The 21,359-nt window shown below is 40.4% G+C and overlaps 1 protein-coding gene across 7 annotated transcripts in view; it reads right to left on the bottom strand.

Moving 5' to 3' along the window:
• ENAH (ENAH actin regulator) overlaps positions 1 to 21,359 on the bottom strand; it is a 93,495-nt gene that overhangs the window by 15,700 nt on the left and 56,436 nt on the right. For 2 of the 7 annotated variants that reach the window (XM_071421964.1, XM_071421971.1), the window contains exons 4-7: positions 19,765 to 19,776; positions 19,279 to 19,363; positions 3,982 to 4,301; positions 1,967 to 2,770 (exon numbers count right to left, since the gene is read on the bottom strand). In XM_071421964.1, coding sequence (XP_071278065.1) covers positions 1,967 to 2,770; positions 3,982 to 4,301; positions 19,279 to 19,363; positions 19,765 to 19,776 — 1,221 coding nt within the window. The remainder of the gene's footprint in view (positions 1 to 1,966; positions 2,771 to 3,981; positions 4,302 to 19,278; positions 19,364 to 19,764; positions 19,777 to 21,359) is intronic. The other 5 variants (XM_071421975.1, XM_071421989.1, XM_071421967.1 and 2 more) reach the window with 5 other exon arrangements.

Below are 21,359 nucleotides of genomic sequence, written 5' to 3'. Positions count from 1 at the left end.
TAGTGTCAGAGAGAAAACAAACAGAAGACATTAAGGATTTAGAAAACAAAGGTCTCGCTCCCATTGAAATGGTGGTTCTTTTGCTCAGTGTACAAGACATTAAAACTGGTAAGATAATGGGCAAGGAAACGCTGAATTTCAGCAGGAGAGAAGCATTCTTAAATAATGAGCTAAAAAAATTACACAGTATCCTGTGAGAGATCAGACAGTTCCAGAGACATTTACATGAAACCCCTCCAGTCAGGTTCTGTGCTGCAACCAAGAGCAGCTTTACACCAGGGAACAGGCAGAGAGTAAAGTCAGGCATGAGCATCGTAGCAGGAGAACAACAGGGTGTGCTCACATGGTGCTGAACAGTCCCTCACTGCATTAACAAGCACTGACACATCACCCAAACATCTGAGCCCCTGGACTGTTCCAGTGCCAATGCTAATTTCTAAGCTGTATGTAAATCTTTCCTTTAAAATAATTCCAGCAATCAACTTTTACAATTTAATACAAACAGTAATTAGTGAGTTAGAAGACCGACATATTTCAAGCTAATGGGAAGAAGCCCTTCTATTTTTTATCTATCATTCTTCTACTTAATTTAAATTCACATTGTTATCCAAATACAAAGTGTACTTTGAAAAAAGAATATTCTGATGATCACTTTACTATTATTATTATTGGAAGAGTTTAAGAAATCTTGACGTAGACAACAGCTCCACACCTCCACAGATCCTACCTCTGTCTCACCAAAACCACCAAAAGGCAGGAAAAATACTGCACAACTACCTTAATCTCTAAAGGCAGGAATTTCACATATGAGTCTTCCTGGTTTCCTACTCTGCTACCCACTGCAGAAATTTAAAAGCCTTTTAAACCCTCTTGGCATCACTCACTGTCCAAGTGCACACTTTTATTCCATAGTAGAAGTGAGGCCATTTATTCTATTTCCACTCCATCCCAAAGCAGTTCAGACCTTCATTTCAGACAGGAGGATATAAACAGGGTCCATTCTGCAGGGCTTGTATCAAGCTGCTTATCCCCCAGGAGCCCTTCTGCCCACACCTTTGGATCTACTGCAGAGTTCTGTACAAAGACCTACATCTACTAAATCCACCTAAATCTGTTAAATCAGTATAAAAGCAGGCTAACAAAATTCATTAAGGCTGTCACCTTCTTAATCAAACTTTTTGTCCAAAGTCTTCTTAGCTACACTGGTAAAATACTGCAGAAAGACCTGTCTCTCTCTCTGTATCTAAATACACATGTACATATGTATGTGCACACAGCAATGGAACAAAATACAACCACTGCCCAGAAAGAAATGCTGTAGGTGTCACACGTTACTTTCTAAATATGAATTGTTCCTCACTGAAGGCCACTTACATGTCCAAAGCCACACATGTGCTCCTGTATGTTGGCTGCCATTAGGAAATGGATGATCTATGAACTATGAAGTGGTAACACCACTTCCCAAATAAACCATGACCTCACTGAAGGCCACTTACATGTCCAAAGCCACACATGTGCTCCTCTATGTTGGCTGCCATTAGGAAGCTAATGATCTATGAACTATGAAGTGGTAACACCACTTCCCAAATAAACCATGACCTCACTAAAGGTCATTTACGTGTCCAAAGCCACACATGTGCTCCTCTATGTTGGCTGCCATTAGGAAATGGATGATCTATGAACTATGAAGTGGTAACACCACTTCTCAAATAAACCAACAGTGCAGGGTTTACCAAGCAAGAATGTGACCAACTCTGTTCTCGAAAGACGAGTTCTTAAGAGATTAGGACTTTACTCACAACGGGCCACAGAACAGTGGCTCCTAAGCCCAGAGCTCTTCCATTTCCCTTACCCCAGCAGTGTTTGGCATTGGGATCAGTGCAGCTTGGGAAGCACCGTGCTCATGCCTGGGGGCAGTCAGGGCTCTGCCCCTTAGCGCATTAGTAGCAATAACAGAAAGCCTTACCCTGCTGGCTCGGAGCTTCAACCGGCTGAGAGGCTGCCTGCAAGACTGGCTCAGAAGCAGAGGAGTCTCCCAGCACAGAGTTTAGAGAGTTCTCAACAGAGGCAGGGGTAGCTGCAGAGGGAGAAGGGAGAACACTAGGCTTGGATGAGGGAGTCGAGGCATTCGGGGAGTTGGGAGAAGGAGAAGCTTGAGGCCCAGAGAGTGACAGAGGCGGAAAGGAAGGCAGCGGGGGGGGAGGAGGTGGCGGAGGCGGCGTTGGACCTGAGGTAGAAGGTGAAGGAACCGGATAAGCCAGGTTTTCGGGAAGCCCGTTGGGAGCCGTGGGAGAAGACGTGGACGCTTGGGCCGCCGCGTTGGAGGCCGCCACGGGCAGGACGGGTCTGGGGCCGGCGGCTTTGCCCGGCGGGCTGCTGATCATGACCGGAGGAGACGGGGGCAGGGGCGCGAAGCTGGGCGCGGCCCAGGCCGCGGGCCTGCTGCTGGGAGGCAACGTGGCCGCGGTGCCCACGGGAGAAGGGGGCCGGGAGCTTTTGTTCACGGGCCGAGGAACCGTGGCGTAATGGGGGAGAACGGGGTGGAAAGCCGAGCCTAGGGATGTAGCAAAACGCGATGCAGAGTGCCTTAGAGGCGGTGTAGGGGGAGTGGAGGTCGGTGGTGCAGAAGTCACTACAGCGTACTCCGGTGTGGCCTCGGCCATTGGCGCTGAGACTGCTTTTGCATATGATGGAGGAGGTGCTGAAGGAGGCTGGCAACTGGAGTATTCAGGAAGTGGAGTGCTATACGGGGAGTTGTCGAAAGATGGAGCTGGACAGAAGATGGAAAGCAGCAGCAAAGGCAGGATAAAAAAAGGAGAAAGAGAAAAAGGGAGCTAATGAAGCAACAAAACCAGCATTCGAACAAAATGTAAAAATGTAGACTACAGTTAGTACCAGAGGATTAGGCACAAGTGAAAATACTGTTAGGAAAGTTTTACATATTATCAACAGCTGCTCTTAAATTTTACCAACTCTTTTTGTGCCAACATTTGAATTTACGGGTACGTTCTAGAGAAAGTTTTATCAAATCCCATCTGTGAGATGGGTTAGATATAGGGTTGAGCAATCAGTCTTTTACCAGCTTTTATCTTCTTGTTTGGTTGCAAACTGCAAGCAAATGGAGTGATCTTAACATTTGTTTCAACTCCACTAATAAAACTCTTTCCATAGGCAGCAAGTGACATCTCCCTATTCCCCAGAGAAAGCTGCATAGCAAATATTAAAAGTACTGGGAATAAAACTACCAATAAAATCCTCCGCTCTAAAATGACTTACTTAGTATTCCTTGACTTTCACCATGAGCTGACTTATGTAAATTGAGTTTGAGACTGAAGAACAACCAAGCACTTGACTAATGTTCCATTGTATTACCAAAATGAGAAAGCTTTCAGTTATCACTGGATACATTTCCACAGGCAGTGCATTATCTTATCTACAAATACAACACATTTCACTGAAATGTTACTACAATGATAGATTAAGCAAGGCCTTCAGACTGAAAAGCATTTCTCACACTATTACTTTGCCTTATATAGCAACATACCTTCTATGTTAACACACTCAACCTGATACATTTTAGGGGTTTTTTCCCAGCTTACGTAATAGCAATACATTTGTTGAATAGAGCAAACAATGATAAGGTATTTAGAAAGTTTAACTCATCACACTTCAACCAATGTTGGAGGTGCCCAAAATGATCCAAGCTCTTCCATGCAATCAGAGAGTGTGGCAACGGAGTGAGCAAAGAATGCAAAAAAATTTATTTCAGAATTAATGGAAAATTATGACAGGAAAGTCAAATATCTTAGACTTCTTGCCATAAAAAAAAGGGAAGGAATTCCAGCAAAATGAAGCCTGAAATACTGACTGTTGCTACACAGCTGTACACCCTTGCCATTCGTTGGTTCTCTCCCACTCCATCACCCAAACACATCAAGAGCGGTCTGGTGGTAGAACACGCTCGGATTTCGAAATTCTTACCAGCATTTGAAATTCTTCTCTCTCTTTCCCATTCCAACTGTTCCCTTTCCAACTGTTCTTGCCGTTCTCTCTCTTGCCTCTCCCGTTCGAGCCGTTCCAGTCTCTCGCGGTCCTGCCTCTCCTTCTCCTGTCTCTCCCTCTCCAGGCGCTCCTGCCGTTCCCTCTCCTGCCGTTCCCTCTCCAGCTGCTCCTGCTCCAGGCGCTCTCTTTCCAGCCTTTCCCTTTCCAGCCTCTCTCTCTCCAGCCTCTCCCGTTCCATCCGTTCGCGATCCAGCCTCTCCCGTTCCAGCTCCTTCTGCCTCTGCTGCTCTTGTAATTGTCTGCAGCGGTGAGAAAAGGAAAGAGGCTAAGCTGCAAAGTGGAAACCTAAAACATCAGGCAGCTCTTCAAAGGACAAGGAGATATAAACCCAGACAATCCTGGGAGCAGCCAGAACAAAAGCACAGCATTTGTACCTACCTGGAAGCCTTAATCCTTGCACGCCGCTTTTCTGAGCTGGATAATAGTTTTATTATATTTACAGTAAAAAGAATCACATATCTGATTTCCTCTTCACTAACTGAACATTCTGAGAGACAGACTTCAAGAGGTAATTTACTGCTAATTTACTAACTGATACAATCTTCCCAGTTTGGGATATGGAGTTACATTTGTTCTCTGCACGGTATTTTATACTCACAGCAGTGAACAGAAGTGCAGTGAAACAGCAGTAACACAAATACTCATTAAAAAAAAGAAACACCTCAAATAAATTATGGTTTTTGGTTTAACTAGTCAGATAGAATTTATCCATATTTTATTTTATTTTACTCCATATCCATCAAAATGCACACGTGTCCATCCCCACTTGCATCTTAACAGACATAACACACAGCTGGACTGGCAACAACATGAGAACACCCTGAAGGCACAGAAAAAATGGACATGGTCAAAGAAAATCCAGGGTGCAGCAGCCAAGGAAACACTGCAGGGAGCTGGCAGGGCTTCCAGCTCATGGGAGGCTTTGCAAAGCAAAGCAGAGAGGGGGAAGATGTGAAGAGGAAGAAAACAAGTAAAAGCCAGGCAGTGGAAATACCCTAAGGGTAAGAAGAAACCTTGCAAAATTCTCTGCCAAAGCCACTGGATTGGCTGAAAGGACTTTCCTGGAAAAAAAAATGCAGTGGGAAAAGCTATATACCACCTGTCTGATCCTTTCTCCTCAACTTGTTCTGTATTTTCTTTAGGGTTTTTTAGGGCTTTTTAAAAGATATATCTTCCTAGTTGGGTTAAAATACAGCTTCTTGATTTTCAAGGCTTTTTCATCTCTTGGGGATAACTCAGTGATGAAACAAAATTAGGCTGATCCTCCTCCCAGCTGTGGCCAGTATGTTCCTGTCAGTACATAACACTGAAAATGCTGCTAGTTGTTGTTCTCTATTTAATTCTTGTTTCCAAAAATAAAAATCAAAATCATAACAGCTAGAAAGAAAATCTGGTCTACAAAGCACAGAGCCATTTTTTCTGCCATGTTTCAGAAGCAAACTGATGACAGCTTCTCAACAAACAAAAAGCACATCCAGCTCTTAACTATAAAGCAGAGAGGAGATCTGAATTTTGACACCTCAAGTTAACAGATGTGTGTTTTCTATACAATGCCACTGGGCAATTTAATTTGGACAGTCATTGGCAATACTATGCTGTATATGTAGAGTCATAAGGACAGAATTCTGCAAAGGAAGGGAACTTCAGCTGTTTCACTCCTTTTCATGCCCAGAAAATACCAGCATAACTGCAAACTCCAGCCCATGAACCATTGTTATTGAAATCCATTCAATTTTCAGACCATTGGTTTTCCTTTACAAAGAAAAAACATTACAAATTTTGAAATTTTATTATTTCTATAACCAAGTAAGTTCCTGTTGTGCACAACAAAAGGACTTTTTTTCACTACTTATCTCATTACCCATCAGAAGCAAAAAACCAGTTCTGTTCCTTGACCATTTCCTCCCTCAGCCATAGATCAAAGCTGTAAGAACAGTCACTATGAAACCAGAGCTGCAACCCAGCTTTTGTTAAATGACTGATTTTTAGCATCTGAAGTCCACTAAAAAGTCTGGTGATTGACCCATACAGATTTGGAGCCAGTAGAGAAGTTCTAGAAATGTTAATATAATACAATATAATATAATGAATATAACACAAACCACAGAAATATTAATTTAATACCTCCAAGAGGTATTAAAAATATTTTTGATGTTACACTTTTGCTTGTTCTGTACAAAACTAACTTGACTATGTGCTCTTTTTTCCCCTCAGATAAAACCTATTATTAGATGAAAACAGGATTTTCATCAAGGCTAACTTCAGCTTGGTCACGTTGAAATTCTTTTTTTTTTTTCCCCATAAAGGAGAGGTGGATGCACATGTTTGTACCTAAAAGACTGTTCAGAGCAGAAGACAACACTGACAGATTCCAAAACAGCTTTGTTTATTTTCGTCATTCTTTTGCATCCCTTTGCCAGAAATGAGCATATTCCACCTGGAAATGTACACTCTGTTCATCCTAAACCTAAAATGTAGACATGACATTTGAGATCATGAACATTTCACGTTATATTTAGTTTATAATACTGGAAGGTATCAATTCCCTGGGTTTAACAACAACACATCAAGCAACTGCCAGAAAATTTCTTTTGCTTAAGTTCTTAATTTCTTTACATAAATAGAAGCTCAATATAGGTCACTCCTCACACAAGGGCAGCATTGCCAAGGCTGTTTTGGAATAACCATACCATACCATGGGCTCTGCCATAATTTTGTATTTCCATGAGCAACCAGGAAAAGGAACAGTGAGGTGCTTGTCATAAAGCTCCTTAATAATATTTAGTTATTTAGGACAGCAAGGCTGATGGCTGATTATAAAGAATTACTGATCATCTAATTCCAACTAACCTGGGAATAAAATTGGCAAATAAACCTCAACTGAAGTGAAGCAGGACAGAGAGAGTGAAGTATCTGCTGAATGAATTTACAAAGTGCTGGACTTTGGGTTGCCTGTGGACCCAGGAGTGAGGTATTAGGGTTACAACAACATCCATTCATTGATGTGTCCTGTTCAAAAAACCCAACCAAATGCTATTCATGAAGAAAGGATTATGGACAGTACAGAAATAGCACCACCCTGCCTCACAATCCCTGCATCCCTGCTCCCACCTCAAAACAGGAAGAAAATCAGAACTGAAAAGATTTTAAGAGCAGTAGAAAACTGTTATCAAATGCACCCAGCACCTTCCATCTAAAAATGATTTATAAAGCTGTAATTCTGCATTCTGGGAAAGACAACTGGAGCTCTGAGTGATGGGGACACTCCTTCACAACAGCTGGGAGGAAAGAGTCAATGCAAATACTGAGAGCAAAGCTCAGAAGAAAAGAGCAGCCCTGCCCATCAGGCAGATGAGCTGTGGAACTCCTTGCCAGAGTGATTCAAAGGAAAAGCAGGAAAAAGCCCACAGGGAGGAAAAACCCCCCAAGAACCATGGGAAATAATTTAGAAAACAGAAACTCCATCATGCAGAAGCTGTTGAAGCAAGGGATGCCCAGAGGATGAAGGAGCAGCAGAGGGAAGCATTCCAGGTGTTTGGCCTGGCCCAGAAGGGTTTGTGTCATAACAAAATGCATCCAAGTGTTTAAATTAATAAAAGTCTGAAGCAAAAATTATTTCAACTGGCAATGAACGCTATCAAATTATATTGACTAAATAAAATTAAGATGAAAGACAGTGAAATAACCACTTTTATCCACACAGGACTTGAATAACAAAGTACTCATTATTTAGTAAATATTGAGTAAGGCCATATTTAACATTTCTTTCTTTCTTTCTTTTTTTTGGTAAAAGAATCGCCATTTCCCATTTCTTCAGAAAATAAAAGGAATAAACCCAGAATTTTTTTGCCAGGAACAAAGTTAAGCACTTTGCTTACAATACAAAAGCTCTACCAAGAGAGGGCAGCAAAATACCTTGCAAGCATATCTTATGCATATGAGATTAAATACACCATTGTTGAGAATTTCTCATTATATGTCACTGAAGCATCCCTTTGTCAACAAAGAAAAAAAAAAAAGAAGCCAAAACAACAAGCAAACAAACAAAAAAAAAACCCAACCAAAAAACCCACACCTCATAACTCACTACACTTCTGCTGTCATTTCAACAATTTTAATAAATCTTTTGAGTAACAAACCAAAAGGTGCACAGGTCAGATGCCAGTAATGCAATCAAGCTGCTTTAACACAACTTAATAAGCAAGGAAGAATTCCATAAGCTACACACTACACTAGATCTTAGCAAGTGTTACAGTTGTAGCTAAAAATGATTAAAACCACATTTGATTATTCAAAAAAAAAAAAGGGCATTAAATCCCTCTGGCTTTGTTTAGTCAGCATTAGATAGTATAATTTTATTTTTGAATTTTGTCAGAGATCAAAATTATATTAGACAAAAGCATTAGCAGATTAAGGAGAGTCATCACACAGCAATTAAAGTACATCTGAATGTCAAGACTGGCAGTTCAAGAGCCCTGTGAAAGCAATACCTGCAAACCCTTCAGTCTTAGAAAGCACATCTGGCCACCAGGACAACTTTTGAAAAAGCTAAAGAGACACTCAAAATGCCCCAGAGAGCTGTCTTGTAGTGAAATGCTTGTTATGCAAAGACAATATGATTATTCCAACTATTTTAGAAGTGTGACTTATTAAATGGAAGAGGTAATTTCCATGAAATAGCTGAGCCTGCTGTAGAAGTGCACATGTCAGTCACACACAAGGTGCTGTTACTCATGTTTAGATTCAGAGTCAACTTCAGAATCTCAGAATAGCTGGGACCTTTATCTCAGTGACTGTTCATGACACTTTCTTTGTGGATTTTCATGAGCTTCATGCCAAAAGCATTTTGGGAAGCTTCACTTTGGGGTGTTTTGGGAGAGGCTCTCAGTTATTTTTTTTTTGGTGGTGCTGTTTTTAAATTAGCTTACTTTAATATTGCACCACCTTTTAAAATTATTTCCCCTCTTGCCCTTATACTTTTGTCCAGTTAAGGAGATACTGGCTGAGGATAAAGAAAGAATCATATTTACAGTATTAACTTGTGACTTAATATGAGCATTAATCCTGCAGTTCTTTGGGCAGCCAAGCAGCAGGAGCATGACTACATTCTTGAAATAACACATGGGGAAAAAAAAAAAAAGATGCAATGAGCAGAATTAAGCACACACTGTTGCATCCCTGCTGGAAAAAATCCCCCCACATTCTGAGATGGTGACAATGTTTAGAATTTCTTCTACATGACAACTGTAAAACAGAATTGCAGTTAATTTACTTACTCAGGTACACACACAGCCTTCCTGCCTTGCTCTTGATCATAAAAAGGAATAACAATTCAGCAGCCCTGCTGTCTCAGCTCCTGTTATTCTATGAAATGAGCCAGCACCACATGCACACTGAGATCACTTTCCATTTAGCAAGTAGCACCACTACATTCAAAGCCCAGTGTGTGTGATGGGTGACTAGGAAGCTGTCTCAAATGAATACTATTTATTATTTTTCATCTGTATTGGGGAAGGGGAAGGGAACAGATGGGTTTTTTTAACTTCTGCTCCTGAAGGTGAATGACTGTGAGATCCTCTGGGCCTTCTGCTGGAGACCTCAACAAAAAGTCAATCAAAAGAATGGAGCCCTCAGTTAATTGTATTAAAATATGGCCATTACCACACAGGCTGAAGAGAAGACACAGATCTCAACTAGATTAAGAAACTTCAGTGTTTACTGGTAAAACAATACTCTGGTTCAGAGCAGAGTGAACAGCCAGAGGGAAACTGTCCTTTCCTGGGACACTTTCCACATCTAAGCCTCCATATCTTTGTCACCTGCAGCAGAGTTACTGGATTTGTGCAAAGACTCCTTCCACCAGAGCAAGGATGCCTTGAAACATGAAGAAACTCCAGCTGTGTCAAAACCCAGAGCTTTTGTCACAAGGGCACCAAAAGGGAAAAAGAAAAAAAAACTATGAGTAACAAATCCAGAGGTGAAACAGTTTGCAAAAGCAAAGAGCTGCCTGCTCTGGCAGGTCACCTTGCCTCCTCAAGTGGAAGTTGTGCTGTACATTCACATAAATCTTCAGGAATCTAACACTAGCTTGCTTTGCTCTTGGCTGTGAGATCAAGCCATTACATTTTTTCCTAAAAAGATGATAGGAAACTGCACTGAGGAGCCCATATATCAACCTGAATAACAGAGTTCAGCCACGAACCTGGAAGGCTTCTTGTCACAAAGCCAGATACATTAAAAACAGAGGTATTTCCATGAACAGTACAAAGGCATCTTTGTATCACATCCAAATTCAGGAGGCACTGAGCTGACAGACATTTCAAGATGAACAGAAACTTGTTTGAAGTATTTAATTTTAAAACTCACTGTAGAAAACAAAGATCCAGGACAAAGCCTGCAGAAAAACAAAATATCTTGAGGAACAGACCTGACTGAAGCAATTGCTGCATTGAATGAAGAGGTCAGCTGCAGGCAGATAATTCATAGTATTTGACAGCTGTTAGTTGTCATTTATGAACACACCAATTTCATATTTCATTCTTTCTTGGCAGAAAAACTGTGTCAAAGCAGGGCATCAAATCACTCAAAGATCAATATGAACACTATCCCTGTTTTGTCTGCTTAAAGATACAAAAACAAGGCAAACGAGGGGGAAAAAAATTCAATATGTGTATTGAAAGAAGACACCAAAAACCATCACTTGAGTTATTAAAAAACAACGTGGACTTAAAAACATACAATTGAGGGGAGATTTTCTGTGTCACTCACAGTGGTTTTTTTGCTTTTTTTGAAAAACAGTTTCTTGCTTGTGCTGTTACTTTTTCTAAAATGACAAAGTGTGTCAGAAGAGAGACATAAGGATGACACTAAGAAGGCAGCATGAAGGTTGCCAGACTATTGCTGGTTGTAACCATTGCAGTAATATTCTGCACTTATTGTTCTAAAAGTTACCATTCAGGCATTCAGTAGAAGAAACCAAATGTGGTTCTAAGAAAGTACTCAACAGCTTATACATCTTTCTTTCTGTGTTTCACTAGGGTTTTTTTTAAGTTTTAAAGGCAAGAAATCTAGGAATAACTACTATGCTAAATTGGAGAAGTAAATGTATCACATCAGCTATGATTAAAGCTGGGCTCATCAATCCAAACCAACTGAGCTGCTCAACCTGAAGCTTCAGTGTACCCAGACTTTTGGGGCTGCCCTGAGCTCCTCTAACCCTGCCTCCAACTGCAGAGCAACAACCAAGCCAGCAATGTTTGGAGTTTGATTCTCAAATGCTGTTAGCCCCAGCATGTGGGCACAGATAGCATTATCTAATCCAATAGTCACTACTCACTAGAATACATCTCACATGATGGTTCTCCTCCTCCCAGCACTGAGTCACTGCAGCAAACACAGCAGCTGGCTGCACACAGGCTACACAGTGTCTGCCTGAGCCACAGGCACCAGCAGCAGGCTGACCTCAGCTCCATCTGAAGCACGCTGTCCTCTACCTTGTGGTCACCAGGAACTCTTCTCTGGACATCCACAGAAGTAGATAAAGTGGATACAGACACAGCCAAGCTACTTTAGCCCTGTTGAAACTATTACAGGGAAAAAAAAAATGCTTTGACATGTTATTTTGAACTTAGATCCTAGGCACAGGCACCAGCAGCACATGCAGGCTGATCTCAGCTCCATCTGAAGCAGGCTGTCCTCTACCTTGTGATCACCAGGAACATCTGGACATCCACAGAAGTCCAGATACAGACACAGCCAACTTACTTTAGCCCTGTTGAAACCATTACAGGGGAAAAACAAAAGTGCTCTGACATGTTATTTTGAACTTAGCTCCTAGGCACAGGCACCAGCACCAGATGCAGGCTGACCTCAGCTCCATCTGAAGCAGGCTGTCCTCTACCTTGTGGTCACCAGGAACATCTGGACATCCACAGAAGTAGATACAGATACAGCCAACCTACTTTAGCCTTGTTGAAACTATTACAGGGGGGAAAAAAATGCTTCAACATGTTACTTTGAACTTAGCTCCTAGGCACAGGCACCAGCACCAGAGGCAAGCTGACCTCAGCTCCATCTGAAGCATGCTGTCCTCTACCTTGTGGTCACTAGGAACTCTTCTCTGGACATCCACAGAAGTAGATAAAATGGATACAAACACAGCCAAGCTACTTCAGCCTTGTTGAAACTATTACAGGGGGGAAAACAAAAGTGCTTTGACATGTTATTTTGAACTTAGCTCCCCTAGCCACAGGCACCAGCAGCAGATGCAGGCTGATCTCAGCTCCATCTGAAGCACACTGTCCTCTACCTTGTGATCACCAGGAACATCTGGACATCCACAGAAGTCCAGATACAGACACAGCCAACTTACTTTAGCCCTGTTGAAACCATTACAGGAGGGAAAAAAGTGCTTTGACATGTTATTTTGAACTTAGCTCCTAGCCACAGGCACTAGCGCCAGATGCAGGCTGACCTCAGCTCCATCTGAAGCACGCTGTCCTCTACCTTGTGATCATCAGGAATCCACAGAAGTCCAGACACAGACACAGCCAACTTACTTTAGCCTTGTTGAAACTATTACAGGGGGGAAAAAAGTGCTTTGACATGTTATTTTGAACTTAGCTCCGAGCTTGATTTTTAATAGTTTAATCCTCTGATCATCTTCTGTACCAGTTCAGGAAAGTGTGTCCTGTTATGGCTCTTCAAATTTGCAGGAATTTATCTGAGTAATCAAAACTGAGTACCAGCATTAAACTTGCTCTTCCATCTTTAATATTAAATATTTATTCACCACTCCAAAATTCAGCATTTGCCACAGAGCTCACTCTCCTGTATGGTCACGCAAACCTACTGAATATTTACAATATCTCAGTGCCTACACATTATGTACCATGGAATGAACACACACCACCCCCCAAATTTCATAATTCATGTACAAAGAGAAAATACATCCACATCTTGGAAATTTGCAAGCTGTATTGACATCAAACACAGGCAGCCTCCACAGAGACTGAGAATCTTCATAAATAAGAAGTACAGGATTCACCAATAACAGAAGCTCAGCAGAAGTGATCAATATTTAACCTCTTTGCATCTTCCTAAGCAATCTCAGCTGCATAAACTTCACTTTGCATTATCTAAACTAAACTCCTGCTCTAAAACTCTCACCAAGTCAGCTTTATTTTCTGTCAAGTGCTTGACACTCAGGACAGTTTCTACCTGAGCATAATCCACATGGTGTCAGAGAAGCCCAGACCAGACTTGGTCAGCTTGGTACAATGAGCAGGACACAGGCACTCAGAAGATCTGCCAAGCCTGACTGTTAAAGGCCAGAGGTTTGTGCAGTGAGTTGATGCATATGCTCTGGAACTGACAATTTCTGCCACTCTGAACCGTGCTCTGCACCTTTGGTTCTTTCAGCAGCACCGAGAGGTGAGACTGGTTCAAATTATGGTTTGTATCAAACACTCTACACAGGGTGAAATGATGATGTAATTAACTGCATTTATCATGATTTTGAATCACTGCACAAATCCAGGTCCTTACAGCTATTTCTAAAGTTCAGGCAGCTTTCTCTTGATCAGACACCATTGACTATAACAATTCCAATGTCCATTTGATTTTTCCCTGTACATTAATGTGGTCTACAGGTTGGTGGTTTTCCCCTCTAAAAACAGGACACCTACTATGAACTCTCATTCTATTCTGATCATCAAAATCTGCAATATCATCCAACCCCTCTTGTTCTCCTTCATTCTCACATAACTCAACTCACATCAGCAACAAGGACTTGCTTTGTTCAGCAAAACACCAAAAGAAATTTGATTGCTACAGGTCCCATTGGTGCACTGATGCCTGTTCTTGTGCTCCTCACACTTCCACAGCAATCCTCCTCTCTTCCACATGACCTGAAAATTCCCTCCTGGTATCTGTCAAATGCCTTACTAAAGCCCAGGAACAGCCTTTCTGTTTTTGTGAAGAAAATACTGTCTGGGTCCAGTTTACTGTCCAATGTTTTATCTGTTACCAAAGTCAAATTAACAGGCTTTCATCTCCTTGATCAAAAGGGATTTAAGGTTTAAGAAGAAGCTTTTATGTTATAAGCTAAAAATGCATTAGCTGCAAGTAGCAAGAACTAGGTTTTATCAGTCAAGCAAAAATTAGTAGCCAGTCACTATGATAAAGACATGAAGAGACAAGTAGAAACTTGAAATGGATTAGATAGAGGAATTCTAACAGACTAAGGGATCTATTAATGCTCTTGGATCACACCTCATTAAACCTAATTCTCCTCATCTACATCTTTTCACTATATTATCTCAAACTAAGAGAACATGAGCTTTCCTGGCAGATGCTAGATCACAGAAAGACACCTGTACTCACAGAATTTTAGAAAAAAGAAGAATCCCAGCAGTAGAAAAACCTACTTTCATTGGCAGCTCCCTCTCAGTAGTGAATTCCAGTGAGTACAACTGGAACACAATTTCTTAAAAGGGAACCACAATAACAAAAAATCTGGAAAAATGTAGAGCAACTTTCAACTCCAATTTCATGTTCTGCATTAAACAGAAAAAAGCTCACAGAACTGAAAGATTTGAAAGCAATTCTATCAATGTCATCAGAATACTGCTTAATGGAAGAGTGGTCTTCTCAATAGATCAATGTTACCAGCATGTACAATTATGCTGTAACCACACAACACCCATTACACCTACCCATAAAGCCAGGTAAGTCTCTGAAAACTTTACTACAAATGGAAAGAAAATGAGACAGGCAAAAAAAAAAAAAAAAAACCAAAAAAAACCAAAAAAAAAACCAAAAAAACAAAACAAAACAAAAAAAAAAAACTAAAAAAAAAAAAAAAAATTCATATGAGTGGATTCTACTGACCTCTCAAACCCTAAACCAAAAAGCCAACAACTCCATCATATTCATGTGTATCTCAGCTTAGAGCTGTGTGCTCAGTTATAATCTAATCAATCCATTTGCCTTTTAAAGAAACCCTACATCCTTGAAAGAAGCTGTTGGATAAATGGCACCATTTCAGAAGCAAAGGGAAGCTGGAAGCTGTACATCTGGCCACTAACTAGGGAAAAGTTACAGGCTGTGGGAAATCACTACAAACAAGGCTACCAGGGACACACAGCCATGGGCAAACTTTGATTCCCTTAAACTACAATAGCTACACTGACACTGAATTGCAGGATTTTTTTTTTCTTAGCATTTCTACATATGTTTTCAAAACAGCTCAGGAGTATGTAATAATTACTAAGTTACAAGGGGGAAAACATTTTACTATAGTTGAAGAATAAGATTAGCAAAATTCAGAAAAAATTTAATCTGTAAAATAAAAATATTGCCTTCAAGTCTCTTATTTACTAAGAAACTGCTACATTTGACAGCCTCTGAACTTGTACTAAAACTAAGAATCCTTCCACAGGATGTTACGAAACCCACACCATATTAATACTAAATTCTAGCACAGGGATACCTGTGTTTTCTTGAACAGTATCACCACAAACTAAACTAAACCAAAGCAAAAAAAGTATTTAATAAGTACAATCCCTCCTAATATTCTGCTGTTGCATTTTCCAAACTTGTAATGTTTTTGAGTACTTACGAAAGAATTCGGTCAAGTTTTGGTCCATGACGCCCCTGAAGGGCAGTGGGGGGCTTGTACACCCTCATCATTCCTTACTATCTGTACAGTTCCTCTGTTCCTGGAGCTCTTTATTTATGAAGCAGTGACCATTTTGAAGTTATTTATAAACATTAACTCATTAAATTCCCAAGTGTCATATTAGATACCAACTCAGTGACTCATATTCCTGACAATGTATTTACCACGGCTGGGAGAGAAGGTAAATTTACATGCACCAGTAGCACTCACAGGCATGCCATGAACTAATCTTGTATTTTAAAATGGTCTTTGGCATTAGGTAACTCTGCAGTTATTAACAAATATCTATGTCAACTGAAGCTGGCTCATTATCAATCAGTGGAATTTATAAACACTGCCTGGCCACCACTCTGACAAAATTAAAAACAACCCACAGAACAAAATATCCCTTCAGTTTTGAGGATCAAAATGGAAGCTGGAGTGTTTTAAAGCCTGCTATTACTGTACTGAAGTGAGTGCAAATTAAGGAAAATTACAGCTAGCATCAAGTACTCCCTGAGAGGGAAAGCATCCACCATGTGTTAAGGTTTCTTAAAAGACAGTAACAAAGTTATCAATTCACCAGAAAAAATTAGTTCATTATACCTTATGTGTAATCTTGGCCTTATAAAAACCTCAGTGTTTCAGATGGCACATCTGGTCCTAGCAGCCTTAGGAACTGTATCACTGCCCAGTAAGCAATACAAATATTCAAGTAGGAAGCTCTGCAGCAAAATAAACAAAGCAGTTTTACCCAAAATGTAAGGGCATCTAAATCCTTTCTAAAAACAGAGAAAAATCTCTGAACCAAAATAATGTACTTCCGCTGGCAATGAACTAATTTCACTCTTCAATTCCCAATTTTCCCAAGATTCCTGAACACTGGTTATGAAAGCAAAGGAAAACATCAGACCCTGCTGGCTGAAGAGCTCTCTTTATTATGCCACTCTTCACTGGTCAGTCCTTTGGCAAAATACTTCTGAAGAAATGTTTCTATTTCTGCCTAAGAAAACCCTGAAGCTCCAAGCCACATAATTTAACTTTGAAATTAGTTCTTCTCTGAGCAGAGGGTTAGACTAGACCTCCACAGGGTCCCTTTAATTTTCACACAAGCAGATATTTTTCTCCAGCTTAGAATAATTTAAAAAAACATTTTCCTGCAGTTAACACAGGAGTCAGTTACACACTGCTAAATCCAGGCACACCTAAGAGGAGGGATGGGAGAGCAGAATTCAAAGACAACTATTACCAAGCCACACTTTCAAGAAAACCCCCACCCAACAGACACACATTCCACAAGGCACAGACTTGGCACAGCCTTTCTCCTGCTCCATCACAAACCCCATGTTCCTGCCCACGCAGTAACATTTATTCCCATTTCTTGCATTCCCTGTAGTCTTACTGCTCCCCACAGGATTCAAGCCTGCCCACACTGCTTTTACCCTTTAGTGAGATTGGAAATGTCACTTGGAGATATGTTCAAAGTAATACATACTTAAACCTTTTCTTCCCAACTATTTACTACTCTCTACATGATGGTAGTAACTCTTGCTCTTAGAGTCTGAAAGCTGCAAGACAGTTACTACAGAAGAGAAGTTCTACCTTAGAGTTAATTGAACTTTGTTATTACCATGTAGTTACAGGAGTAATGAGACTGAAGAAGCATTTGTGAAATGTTTTAACAAAATTACATGTTCTTCTTAAGCTTAATGACACAGCAGCAATAGTCCTTCCACGGGCAATCTGTCTAGCAGCACGAGTAAAACACTCATTCCAGTGCTCCATCCTTGTTTCAGGGAAAAACAAACCCAGAAGCAGACTTCAAAGAGGACATTGCATTAAGTGGAAACAAGTTGAGCACACTGATCAAAAAAGCCAAGCCATAAGAATGCCATCTGATAGGATGTCCTTCACATACCAAAAGTTTCAAGAGACTTTCAGAGCTCTTAATATAGGGCAGCACTTATTCTGAGGAGATGCCACTCTACAATGCTTCTCTCAAAAGTATTTCAGCATTATACATTTCAGATAATGCAGCTTTCTAAAGGAACAGACAGCAAATAAAAATACTAAAAACCACTAATGTAGGACAGAAAAAAAATCGAAAGAAAAAAGGCTTTTTAAAAGTCTGTCAAAAGAAGTGACATAAAAGACTTTTATCATGACAGCAAACTTGCACATAAACACATCAAACAGACAGATTTGTAATGAGGTTCTTGCTATTTGTTCTTAAACAAGGCAACTTTCAGATAAAGTGATTCCTGCTCAGATTTAAGAAGACACAGAAGAAAAGAGACAGACAAGTATGATGCCAATTTTGATGGCAACCCTTTGTTCAACATATATAGCTTCTTTATCAAATGAATTATTCCTAAATTGGCAATTTGGTTCTGCTCACCTCTAAATGCTGAACAGCAAAATAGAGAAAGCTTCAGTGCTAATTAGACCCAACATGTGGAAGCATTCTCCCAGTCAGCACAAAAAGCTGTTAGGTGCATTTACACCATCAGCCTGGACCACCTCCCATTTATCCAAGGCTCCTGTTCCCTGGATCTGTCCTGCATGTGACCTGAATCATTCCCAGCATCCCTTCAGGAAGGGAACAGCTAATCTCCTGGGAGTGCTTTGATGGTAAAATAATCCAGGATTGCAGCACAGGCAGTGTGCTTGGGACAGCCCAAGGTCTTGCTGTTCTCCCTTAGCCCAGTGTGACAGCACTGTCCTACAAGCCTCTGCCATGTCAGACACCCATAACCCTGACACTCACCCCACACTGCCACAAAGCAAAACTGGGAATAGGGCAACCACAGAGTTTGTAGAAAATGGGCACTTCATCAATACATAATGATTATTAAAAGAAATGTGAAAAGACTCTGGATGTTTAAAATGCTACAGGTCTGAAAAAATATTCAATTTCTATTCAATAGAAATTGAATGGAACAGCTAAACTTGGAGGAAGCCTCAGTTGGCCAGGGGAACACAGACCAGTCACTGAGGGCAGCACAGATATAACCAGCAATGCTTCAGTTGAAAATTAAACTGCTAAAGGCTCCATCAATTTATACACTAAAAGCAGAAAATGAAGGGGTTTTGCTAAAGAATACAGTGTAAAGGTAAACAAGATTTCCAACAGAATGTTCTGATCTAGCACATCCACACTCAGGACAAAAGCCCTGTCATTCATGATGACTCAGTTCTCTGCTTCCAAAGCTTCCTTCCTCACTTGCTGCTTTTTTCAGTGTCAAAAACTGAGCACACAACAGTCACTGGAAAAATGAATTAGCCTGGTTGAAAATGACAGCAGTGAAATCTCCCAAGGCTTCCCCTCTGATCTTCAACCCTTTCCTGGCATGCCAATTCCAACTGCATTGTTTGAATGGGTGGAGAGCAGGAACAAGGGATCCAGCAAGAAAGTTTTTACAGTGGCACTGAGAACTGCACACACAAATGCTGCCCTCGTGCAGGAGAGCAATTCTAAGTCCTTGACATTTATTTTCTCCTCATTAAGAGTTCTCACTTCCTTGAACTGAACAAGCTGTTCACTTTTAATACCATACCTTCTCTGGATTTCCATTTCTTCTTGTGATGGACCATTTTGTACTTGAGAGGGAAGCTGTGAATTCTGTCGAGGCAATGTAGGACCTAAGAGCAAAAACAAATCATAAATTAATGGTCTGAATTTTTACCATGCAAAAAAAAAAAAAAAAAAAAAAAAAAAAGCACAAAATCAAAGAAAAAAGCCAGCCATCACACAACATTTTAAGAACTGCTCACTTTTGCTTTTTAAGCCAAACAAGCTCAACAGCATAATGCAGCAAATAAAAACTGCAACCTCACACATGTACAACGTTACCTCACACATCTGCAGAATGAATTTATTTCACATGGATGGAAAGGTCTCACAAAAATGCAAAAAAAAACTCTTTGCATGATGGAATTTGACAAAAGCTTTGAAAAGCACTTCAAGTCTGATTGTTTTTCTTAAAACAATGAACAAATACTCCTGGAGGAGCAGAAAAGGCTCAAAAAATTAAACCACTCACCTAAATAGAACACTGGAAAGGGGGGAGAAAACAGAAAAAGGAAAAAAAAAAACAAAAACAAAAGAACAGGAGAAAAACCATCAGAACCATACCACCACACTGAGAGAAGGAAGATAAAGCATGTTTCTACAGGTCACACCAAAATTTACTCAGATTTCAGGTCATCAACTTGGATCAAAGACCTTTTTTGCACTGATAAGTATCGTGTCCAAAGGAATGGGGGCATATAACAAATGTGCAAACTGTGACTTCTGCTAAGCACAAGAGATGCAAAAGGGAAGGTGGTCATGCAAAATCATCTTCAGTCTCTACTGATGGGAAATTCTGAACCATACAGCTTTCAAGTAATTGTCTATGTGAGATCTGTATTCTAGAAACAAAAAAAGCTTTACCATTTTAATCACAGATGTATTTACAGCACAAAACTGTGTAAAAAGAAGTGAAGAACAACAGAGTGTGGAATGAAATATAGGAGACCATGGATGCATTGCTGCTGTCAGGTGGTAATCCGGGAAATTATTTAGACTACAGCTATGCTCAAGATTATGGGATTTATAAGAAAAAAGAATTAAAATCAATTAAAACATCGAGTTTTGAAAATGTCCAAGAGCAAAGCAGTGATTTCCCACTGATATTCCACCAAACTAGTTAGAGTTATGGAGTTGTAATGAGATCTTCCCCATCTCAAAATATCAAAATGCAAAATTTTTTCCTATCTGAATTTGTGAAAGTCACCCAAAAAGACTGATAAAAAGACCACATGTGATACACTGACACATCAATGACAGGTAACTTGCTTGAGACACAGCCAACAAGTGCCTTGTCTGAAAGCCCTACAAAAAGGTTAATTTCCTCAGAATGCCACAGTTTTGTGTCCACTGTGATCTTTAATCATGACAATTATAAAAGTGTACACCATCTATGTACCCTACAATTACATAAAGTAATGGGATTTAATTGTGGAGGGTGAAAGCAGGCAGTGTACCCCAGATGTGGTGTCTTCCTTAGTTATTCTTTCAGCAAGCATTAGGCCCTTGTACCTAATGCCTTGATGCTGCTTGAAGTATCTCCAAGAGACACCCCCAGGTATAAAACCTATATTTTAATGCAATATTAAAAAAACTATATATTTACAGTGCAATATTAAAAAAACTATATATTTTTAACCTGTATTTTAAATGCAAAAAAAAAATTATTAATTCATCATTGCAGTTAAATGACCATTCAACAGAAACATCTGCCACATGGCTCATCTGGCAAACTTTTCTGCTTGAAAACTTCTGTAGGACACACATCCTCCTCTCCTCTGCCCTGTGAGACAGGTGGAAAGCTTTACTGCCCATGACAGCAGCTCCCAGGCAGCTGGGCTATTTGCTGCCTGCAGCCTCTGGTGGCCTTTCACAAGCAGACACAACCCAGCAGCACTGAAAGGTGCTGGAAACACCAGCTCTGCTGCTTGCCATGCCCAGCACAACACCTGGGGTAAGTCAAGGCTCACAGCTTGAGCTGCAAACTGCAAGCAGCACTTTTGAGTATCAGATATAGGATGAAATTCCTGGCTCATTCCTCAGAATGGAACACGCTGACCTGAAAAT

This window comes from Agelaius tricolor, unplaced genomic scaffold (genome assembly GCF_023055355.1).
Source record: "Agelaius tricolor isolate 1412-34295 unplaced genomic scaffold, bAgeTri1.0.p SCAF_1, whole genome shotgun sequence".
NCBI lineage: Eukaryota > Metazoa > Chordata > Aves > Passeriformes > Icteridae > Agelaius > Agelaius tricolor.
Note: the sequence above shows the minus strand (reverse complement) of the source record. Positions and strands in the feature narration are given on the sequence as shown.